Source organism: Chenopodium quinoa, unplaced genomic scaffold, assembly GCF_001683475.1.
Source record: "Chenopodium quinoa cultivar QQ74 unplaced genomic scaffold, ASM168347v1, whole genome shotgun sequence".
NCBI classification, from domain to species: Eukaryota; Viridiplantae; Streptophyta; class Magnoliopsida; order Caryophyllales; family Amaranthaceae; genus Chenopodium; species Chenopodium quinoa.
The window spans coordinates 1-11,075 of NW_018743363.1; the positions used below are offsets into that span (position 1 = coordinate 1).

The following is an 11,075-nucleotide window of genomic DNA, read 5'->3' on the forward strand; positions in this document are numbered from 1 at the left end:
CTGCTCGTTTCAACAAACCTGATGCTGAAATCGTAGATCATTACACGTAAAATCTTCTTTCTGTCTTTTTTTTTTCTCTGCTAATTTGTGTTTTTGATTCAGTTCAGATTACTTCTGCATGTGTAATTTTACTTATAATTTTTGAACTTTCAGGTACTGCATTCTTGGTGATGGTTGCCAGATGGAAGGAATCGCCCAGGAAGCTTGCTCACTTGCTGGCCACTGGGGGCTTGGAAAATTGATTGCCCTGTATGATGATAATCACATTTCTATTGATGGCGACACTGCCATTGCATTCACTGAGAGTGTTGATTTGAGGTTTGAGGCCCTTGGCTGGCATGTTATTTGGGTGAAGAATGGTAACACTGGTTACGATGAAATTCGTGCTGCTATCAAGGAAGCTCAGTCTGTCAAGGACAAACCCACTTTGATCAAGGTCTCCATTATATTAATTGCAACTTTTAAGGCTTTGCTCTTTTATTGTATTCTATATTTGGTTTGTTGCATTTTTCTACATTCATTCTTATGTGAACATCAGTGTTTTAGCTGTTGGAATGAAAACTACCAGCTTATTTTTCAAGTAAATGAGTGTATATTTTATATTTTTATGTTTTGTAGATATACCTGAGACAGATGATTTAACCATTTTGTTAATGCAGGTTACTACCACTATTGGTTTTGGGTCTCCCAACAAGTCAAACTCGTACAGTGTGCACGGAAGTGCATTGGGTTCTAAGGAAGTTGAGGCTACAAGGCAGAATCTTGGCTGGCCTTACGAGCCATTCCACGTTCCAGAGGAAGTGAAGAAGTAAGCAACACGATTGCATTTCACACCTTTTGTTTTATTATTGCTATCCAACTTATAATTTCCTGATTCTGCAGGCACTGGAGCCGCCATACCCCTGAGGGAGCCTCCTTGGAAGCTGAGTGGACTTCTAAGTTTGCAGAGTATGAGAAGAAGTATCCTACAGAAGCAGCTGAGTTCAAGTCAATCATTACCGGTGAATTGCCTGCTGGTTGGGAGAAAGCTCTTCCTGTGAGTAGCTACTTAATTATCTTTCATTCCTAGCTCAAATTGCTAGACTCATAGAATTGTTTACTTTCTTTTTGCAGACTTACACACCTGAGACCCCAGGTGATGCAACCAGAAACCTGTCGCAGCAATGCTTAAACGCCCTTGCAAAGGTTCTTCCAGGACTTCTTGGTGGTAGTGCAGATCTTGCATCTTCAAATATGACCTTACTAAAAATGTTCGGAGACTTCCAAAAGGACACACCGGAAGAAAGAAATGTTCGTTTTGGTGTTAGAGAGCATGGAATGGGAGCCATTTGCAATGGAATTGCCCTTCACAGCCCAGGGCTAATCCCTTACTGTGCTACCTTCTTTGTGTTCACTGACTACATGAGAGGAGCAATGAGGATCTCTGCCTTGTCAGAATCTGGAGTCATCTATGTTATGACCCACGACTCTATTGGGCTTGGAGAAGATGGACCCACCCATCAACCCATCGAGCACTTGGCAAGTTTTCGTGCCATGCCCAACATTCTAATGCTCCGCCCAGCTGATGGTAACGAGACTGCTGGTTCATACAAGGTTGCTGTTGAAAACAGAAAGACACCATCCATTCTTGCTCTTTCTAGGCAAAAGCTTCCTAACTTGCCAGGAACATCCATTGAAGGAGTTGCAAAGGGAGGGTACACCATCTCAGACAACTCTTCAGGCAACAAGCCTGATGTTATTCTGATTGGAACTGGTTCAGAGCTGGAAATTGCTGCCAAAGCTGGTGACGAGCTAAGAAAAGAAGGAAAATCTGTCAGAGTTGTATCGTTTGTGTCTTGGGAGTTGTTTGAACAGCAATCTGATGAATACAAGGAGAGTGTCCTTCCTGCAGATGTTACAGCAAGAGTAAGCATTGAGGCTGGATCAACCTTCGGATGGCACAAGATTGTGGGATCAAAGGGGAAGGCCATCGGTATTGACAAGTTTGGAGCTAGTGCACCAGCAGGAATAATATACAAGGAGTATGGAATCACAGCCGAGGCAGTTATTGAAGCGGCAAAATCAGTTTGTTAGGCCACGGTGCTGCAGATTCTTTTTGCCTCCTGTTTTCCATTTTTGTTAACTGATCAAGTAGACAAGGCTCCCTGGTCAATCTAGTGAGTACTGTATTACAGTAAATCCGAAAAAAAAAAAATTAGTTACTGTAAAGAAAGCGGATTTGATCGTTCCATTTGTCAAGATGAATTTCTAAGGCTTCTTACAGTAAGAGTGTTTGTTGATTTGTATTTAAAATCTTGCATTCAATGTTAAAGTATGGACAGCATATTTTCTAATAAGGAACAATGACAGTGATGCTGATTATGTGAAGCAGTTTTCTCTTCCCATTAAATTAGGACTTGTTTTCTTGAGATATGGCTGCTTATTCAACCTCGTTTCTTTCTATGATATATGTGTGGTTTGTTGATGTGCATCACAGTAATTCCTTATTAAAAGTACTTCATGTTAATGTTAGAATCTTATGCTCTTTTATTTTGCCTCGTACTTAAGAAACTTCTTGTGCCAAGAACTTCTGGTTTTTGCAGTGACTTCTGAGTTTTGACAAGGTCTTCAGACTCTTCACTAATACGGAGTAATTTTGGAGAAGTCTTAATCAGTACTTGTAGTTTCTACATACAAATTACTGTGTATTCCCTCCGTTTTTAAATACTTGCTCAATTTTTCCATGCGCGGAGTTTTAGGAGAAATCGGAGAAAGGATTAAAATAGGGAGGTAGTGAGGTAGTTGAGAGAATAAAAAATTATAAAAAGCAAAAGTAGTGAAAGAATAGGATGAGAGAGAGTATTATGTTGTTTCAAAAAAAAAAAAAAAAAAAAAAAAAAGAGAGTATTATGTTGGGTCTACTAAATGTGAGAAATGAATTAAATATTGTAAAAGCTTTTTTAAAAAGGAAATGGAGCGTATTTAAAAATGAGGGAGTACTTATTTCTAAACAACAATTAGGATGTCAGTGAGTAAATTATCTCAACTACGACTATGATAAACTCAATATACTACATCCGTTTCATATTATTTACAACAATGTAACATAAAATATGATTAGAAAATGTCTAAATGTTGCAAGTAATATAAAGGATAAAGAAAGTATTATTTACAACAAAGAATTTTTTTTTATTTTTATTTTTGAAAAGCTACAACAAAGAAAATTTTAAAATATTACAAATAATACTTTTTTTTTTCCATAATGTTTAAAAACATTTAAAAATATTAAAAAATTTCCAAACTGGTCCACTCTAGGTTTTGGACCAATTTTATGATTTAGGTCCATTTGCAAGTTCCATTTTTACAATGGGATAACGTAATTGTCAGTTTGTCACAATGTTATTGTGGATCCACTATTTCTATTTGCCTTTTGCGCTTAGTGATACGGCATTAAATCATAAATTCATATAAACAAAAGGAAACAATTGAAAAGAAGTAAAGGAAAAAAACTTGATAAACAAAAAGGATATAAAACAGAAAACTGATAAGAATGTGATAACTTTTTAATTTTTTTTTGTTTAACATTTTTTTTAAAAAAAATAAAACACAAAATAAACCATATCAACGGTTTACGTTTGTTAATAAAACTGAAGGGCTACGATACAATGGCCACAATAAAATTATGGGCATCCAAAATATAGGGAGTAATCAATCAAGCTGTGGTCACCATTACTCTTACTATCTTTCTCCACTGTCCACTCCATCATCTGTTCTTCACTCTGAAATCTTTACCAAAAACCCAATGGCTGAACTCGGAATCTCGGTTGCTGAGAAACTCATAGAAGTGATTAGCAGTGAGATCATTAAAGAGATATGCGATATGTGGGGTTACAAATCTCAGCTTGAAGACCTTCCAAAACTGTAACCACCATCAAGAATGTGCTCCTTGATGCCGAATCCAAGCGAGAGCTCACCAAGGCAGAACGAGGCTACATCGAGGACCTCAAGGATGTTGTTTATGATGCCGACGACTTGTTCGATGAGTTCCTCATTCTTGCTCAGCTGAAACAGATCGATGGCAATGCCAACAAGGGTGGTAAGATCTCTGAAAAGGTGCGTCGTTTCTTTTCTTCTAAGAAAAAGAAGATGGGTCAAGCTTACAAAGGAGATTAAGAAGCAGTTAGATGAGATAGTTGATAGGCACACTAAGTTTGGGTTTAAAGTTGACTATAAGCCTATTTGTAGGAGAAGGGAGGAAACTTGTTCGTATTTACACGTGAATGATATTATTGGGAGGGATAAGGATAAGGAGACGATCATAGATATGTTGCTAAATCCTAGTGTGAAGGAAGATTTTTGTTTCCTGACTATAGTGGCAATGGGAGGGTTGGGAAAAACCGCTCTTGCTCAACTTGTGTTTAATGATGATAAGATAAAGAATGAGTTTCCGGATTTGAGGTTATGGGTTTGTGTCTCTGATCAAGATGGGGAAATATTTGATGTGAAAGCAATCCTTTGTAAGATTATTGAATTGGTTACTCATTGTAAGATTGATGGTAGCTCTACAATGGAAAAAAGTTCTTCCTTGTTCTTGATGATGTATGGAATGAGGACCGTGAGAATTGGCTTGCTTTGAAGAAGTTCTTGATGTTGGGTCGAGGGGGGAGTAGGATTGTGATAACTACACATTCAGAGACTACATCAGTTATCATGAGCATGCCTATAAATTACAAGGGTTATCTCATGAGGATTCGTGGCAGTTGTTTAAGATGTCGGCATTTAGCAGTGGATGTAACCAAGAATGTCATGGTGAGTTCGTTGAGATTGGGAAGAAGATTGTTGCAAAGTGTCATAGCGTTCCTTTAGCTATAAAGGTGGTGGGAAGTCTTTTGTTTGGGCAAGACGTACAAAAGTGGGAGTCGTTTGAACAGAGCGGACTAGCAACAAATGGTGAAGGCAATAATAGGATTATGTCTATATTAATGCTCAGCTACCACAATCTAGAATCCTCGTTGAAGAGTTGTTTCAGTTATTGTGCAGTGTTTCCAAAGGATCATGAAATAGAGAAGGGTGTATTAATTGAACTTTGGATGGCACAAGGATACATTGTGCCATTAGAAGGAGGTCAAAGTATAGATGATGCTGCGGAGGAACATTTTGTAATTTTGTTACGGAGATGTTTCTTTCAAGATGTCATGACAGATGATTGTGGTGATATTTATTCAATTAAGATCCATGACTTGATGCATGATGTTGCTCAAGAAGTGGGGAAGGAGGAGGCCCGTGTAGTGACTGCTATGACGAATTACACGGGTGATAAAATACGTCATGTGCAATGTGTTGGTGATATATGTCCAGAAACGATCTCTTCATGTAGCAATAAGATTCGTTCATACATTTGCAATAATGCGAGAAAAAGCCTCCAGTGGATACTCTTATTGACAAGTGGTTGTGCCTAAGGGCGCTTGATTTGTCAAAATTGCAGTTTGAAATCTTGCCCGATTCAATAGGTAATCTGTTGCATTTAAGGTTTCTTGACCTGTCTCATAATAGTAGTTTGGAGATACTTCCTGATGCAATTACAAGGCTGCATAATTTGCAGACTTTAAATTTAGGCCGTTGCAATAATTTAAGGGAGTTGCCAAAAGATTTTAGCAAACTGGTTAACCTTTGGCATTTGGATATACATATACTCTCTAATGTTACTAACTTAAGTGGTATGCCTTCGGGCTTGGATAAGCTAAGTAGTCTTAGAGTGCTTACATACTTTGTGGTGGGTAACAGAAATTCAAGTGATGTTGACGAGCTGAAAGCCCTAAAACCTCTCATCAACTTGAAGGGATCCATCACGATTAAAATCAGTGAATATTATAATAATAGAAAAGTGGTAGGCATGAATAACGGGGTAGAGGGAAGGTATCTGAAGAGCATGAAATATCTCACCGGCGTCGTTATCAAATTTAGTGAGAAACAGGGTGGATGTGTGAGACATGAAGCTGTGTTGGAAGTCCTGGAGCCACCTTCAAATATCAAGATATTGTTATAAGGGTACAACAATTCCAAAGTGGGGGAGAACAGAGAGTGACTGGGCAGTCTCCCTATCGCGTCTTGTCAATATCATGTTTTATGGATGTACAAACTTGATGGCTAAGTAAACTGCCTCTTCTGAAATCATTGGTACTTGCACATTTGGCTAGCTTGGAGTACATGGAAAGTACAAGCGACTTGAATTCCCCGAGGGGTTGCTGTTCTGAATCACAATCCATTTGTAGCCAATTTCAGCAGTGGATTTAACAGTACACAAATGCAGCTGTACTACTGAAGATAGCAATCACCAATTCTTTGTCATTCAAACAGAACTTGCAGTGTCATTCTTCAAATTATCATTTCAGGCCTGAGCTAATACGCTTAACTGCTTAAGGCATTGTAGCATTGTTTCTGTTAGTTACTGCATCGATGATCTCTTATCTGCAGCTTTTTTTTGGGAAAAAGTATCATTGGTTTTCCCTTGTATGTCTATTTCTTTAGGAAATTGAGAGGTTTTCCCATTTTTCTCTGTATTTTGGCTCTTGTAGGAATTCTAACAGTTAAATCTTTTGTAAGATTCTTGATTCAATTTTCTCTTTTACGAATAATAATAAAACTGCTATGATTTGTTTCATTTAGATCCTTATATATATATATATGAATAATAATAATAATGTTCATCTTTTGCATTATTATAGGCAACTGATGACTGACTGTAATGTAAGATCAGGCGCGCCTACTTCTAGGCTGTGAACCTGCTGCTCTGATCCAATTATTGTGATGACTTGTTTATGCCAACAAATGCATTAATTCAGTTGGTTCCCAATATTTATGCCACAATGACAATCCATATCCTTTCTGATTGAATCAATCAAATAAAACCATATGAAAGTTGATCATCAGGGCTTCCAAGGTTTCCAACTGTCTATTTATGTAACACTTGCCAATGCATCTACTGGCCGTGTGTTGGACAGTGCATTTCATACCCACCTTCGCATCCTCACTGCCATGAGTGTGTAATCTAAGAAGAAACTAACCACAAAAGTTCATCAATAATGCTTCTAGTGACGTGCTAGTAATCGTCGGAATAGGAAAGTTGTTTGTTGCTTACAAAAATTTATGGCTGCTAAACCATTTCTATAATATTACTTCAAAAAGTGCTTATAATTTACTTGAAATGCTTGTTGTGTTTGTACTTTTGTGAAACTCGAAGTTTCCAGCCTAAATCTAATCTGCATCCTCTATGCAAAAACATTAATTTATAGGGTAAGTTACACCTATAACTCAACATGTTATTGCTGAACTATCTCTTAATTAAATAATAAAACCATATTAATTAAGTTTGTACAAGCTACATTATATAAAGAAGCTGGTTGAATCTATCTCAACCATCAACAAGCTAAAAAAGATGGCAAATTTTAACCAACTTCTCAAAATAGCAACCACAATACTTGTATTCTCTGAATTATGCAACATGAATTTGAGCATTGCTGAAAGTAGTACCTCTAAAAGATTTACCTTCATTGTGGTTCGAAATCATGATGTAAAGCCTATTAAGGTCGAATGTTCTCATGATTTAGGTAACATCAAAGTAGTTCCTCCTATGAAATGGGTGAGGATTCCAGTGCCATTGTCTACACCATCTCCTGGACATCCCACGGTCTGTTGGGGTAGGCGCGACAATGGGTATTGTGAGTCGGTCTTGTATGTTGAAAATGGTGATGCAAAGAAGTGTACACCGGAGAAATGTTTCACTGTTTTTGCTAATAGTACTGGGGTTTATCGTCGAGACCGATATTTTCATGCTTGGGAGAACCTTGGTGAATTTTGTGTGGAACATTAGCTATGCATGCTCAAGCTCAATTAGAGGAAGATTTAAAATGTGACATTTTATTTAGATTTGCTTTCCATGAAGTTTAAGATGGTATCAAATAATAACTTAATAAGTATATACGTAGTAAGTTTAAGAATAACTTTTGGCTACAAATTATTAAGTCTTATAATCAATTAATGATTAATTAGTATAAATGCTATTTATCTTAACTGTGTTCTTGACTTCTTTCCACTTTGACTTTTTTTGTCCCTTTTATGACTAGAGGTGGATACGGAGTAGTATGCAATAATTAGAGTTCTAGTTTTATTACTCTGTAATCTAGGGTGTCTAATGCACGCGATACACACCGTATATAGTTATGAATGTAGAGCTGTTTTAGTTGACAATATTAATGAGGGAAAATATGTGAACAAAAATTTTAGGGGTATTAATAATTTCTGCATACTATTTTTAAAAGTTAAACAAAAAAAATTAACATATATAAAGACAAATAAGTAAATAAACATTTTTCTTTCAAAAAAAAAGAAAATAAACATTTTAGAGGGTATTGATTTTTGAGAAAATAGAAGGGTAAAGAAAAAAATATACTACGTACAAAAAACAAAGTATTTTTTCTAATTTCTAGAGGTGATCATCGGGCAGGTCGGGCCAAGGCTTAAAAATCAGCTCGCTTCTCAAATTTGGCCGAAAATTGTGTGCCCAAAATGGTCGAGCCGTGCGGCCTTTACGAGGTGGGCCAAAAAAATTCAACCAAAATGGCATGAAGCACTTTCCAAGCCCGACCAAAAAATTAAAAAAAATCGGGCCATGTTGGGCCCGACCTAAGTTTGAGTTGGAAAATCCTGCCCAAAATCGGGCCCTACTAATTTTAGAGGTGATCATTGGACAGGCCGGGCCAAAGCCAAAAAATAAGCCAACATCTCGGATCGGGCCAAGCTTCGGGCCGAAATGTTTGTGCCCAAACCCGCCCAAAATGGTCGGGTCTTTCTTGAATGTTGACATCGACCTACATGGCTACATATATCATATATAAATACTATCAATTTATCATGTAGAAGAGGGTTATCGATTCTTTTATGGCAATTTCATTTGTTTGCATTGTATGTAGAGAAGGTTTTGCGTAGGACGGACTCATGTGAGACCGGGCTCAACAATCAAAATCGATAATATTGTCTTATTCTTGATAAAAATTATCTTATTCCTAACTAAAATAGTCTTATTTCTGATAAAAATTATCTTATTCCTGACTAAATTAGTCTTATTTATGATAAAAATTCATCTTATTCCTGACTAAGATATTTTTATTTCTAATAAAAATTATCTTATTTCTGACAAATATAAAACCAATTAATATTAATCTAATACCTGACAATACTAGTCTAATACCTGACAATGAACATCTAATACCTTGCCCATCTAATTCACACCGCCTATTGTCAGTGTTCTGTCATCCCCATATTCATCCCCTTGTTCTCCAGTGATGTTTGTATGTGTTTCTGTGGATTAGACTCTGTTCTATTCCGGTGTAGAAAGCGGCTAATGGACCGAAACAACAACGGCCCCTGAAGTCGTCTTCGAAATCATCGTTGTCAACACAAGATCGACGCCGTTGAAATTGAGGTCTCTGAAGTTCTATATGGGCCGATGAGCAATCTCAAGCCCTATCGAAGCAAGAGGTGGGATGGTAAATGATTTAGCTAAATTATATTCTAGATCTGTTCATTATTCTAAATCAATGGAATTTGTGATGAATTCTCCCTCTTTTCCGGACCAAATTGATGGAATTTGTGATGTATTTCTCCCAAAATCGAAACAGGACAGAGATAATGGAAGTTTCGAAGGTGCGCAAATGAATCGGCCCAAAGGTTGAGGATGAACAAGAAGCAGCATTGTTCTCAAGTCTAGACTCACGTGAGTCCATTTTACACAAAAGTTTTGTTTGTATGTATACAATGTATGGTGAATTGGTGATTGTATTCAAGTACTTATTATCTGGCTTAGACCTTTTAATTCTAACTTAAAAATGGTGCACTACAACCAAATAAAGATAACATTGGACTTGGCTTCTTAGCTTGATACAACCAAACTATTCCAACAACAATAGTACGTAAGATTGAATTTATGGAAATTGATTTTGGCACACCATTAATTGATTTTGTCACACCCTTATTATGTGAAAGCACATTTTTTTATGCTCTTCTCACATAGGGGTGTGCCTAAATCAATTAAGAGCGTGTCAAAATCAATTAAGGCTGTGCCAAAATCATTTTTTTTCGAATTTACTTGGAAGATTATGCACCAAGTGATTATGGTATCCTAAAAAGTACTTACATTAATCAACAAAACAGTGCATAAATAATCATTGTAATTAATGCATGAAACAAGCCTTAGAAAGAAGGAATAATACCAAATAGGCCAACAACGCAGTCAATTAGGATAGGGACCAGTATTTTACAAACAACAATAAAACTAAGCTTCAATAACTTTCTATATAACATAAACTTACTTAGGATAATAAAGTAGTCTATCTAATTGCTTATCCAACTCAACACTATTTCCCTTTGCAAGCAGAAATGGCAGTCCCTACTTCATAACACACTACATTTGCTACTTCATTAAGTCGATCTGGAAGGAAACCTGCATTGCACATATTTGCAAACATATGCATGCATTTCATCTTGTACCACGACGACGGTCCACAAATTATAATATACTGAGTAACCTGCATACACAAACATATATTATTTATATTTAACAATTTTTTTTAGGAAAATCTATATTTAACATGATTAGCTAAATATGTAAAGTTAAGTATCTCACTAATAAATTGATGATCATGCATAATTCTAATTCACTAACATATTTGATAACGGAATCTTATACAACATATATTAACCAGTAATGGCGTTAAGAAACCATTAACAAAATTTTGCTCCAACAAATTAAACTAGAGTATGAACCATGCCACATGCAAACTTTGAATCACATTATCCTTGTGAAAACGACGTTTATACATATGTACGTACCATTGATTTGTAGCAATTCCAGACGTTCACATATGACGGGATCGCCATCATATTGTCATAGTAATCTTCGATGGCAAACATCATACTTGCAATCTCACTAAAAACACAATCAAGATGCGTTAGCCGTGCTAGTTCATCGTCTAATGCTTTTTGAGCTTGTGCTCTCTAGAGAGCCTTCAGATGCTAATACAACCTAAACAATAAATATA

General features: G+C 36.5%; 1 protein-coding gene across 1 annotated transcript; it reads left to right on the forward strand.

Annotated features, from left to right (window-relative positions):
• Positions 1–5: 5 nt before the first annotated feature.
• On the forward strand, positions 6–2,408 carry LOC110738065 (transketolase, chloroplastic-like; the record flags this gene model as incomplete). The annotated part of the gene is made up of 5 exons (XM_021918435.1): positions 6–46; positions 154–436; positions 660–808; positions 883–1,036; positions 1,114–2,408. Coding segments are annotated over 5 exons (1,587 nt in total), but the record flags the coding sequence as incomplete, so codon positions are not given.
• Positions 2,409–11,075: the final 8,667 nt, after the last annotated feature.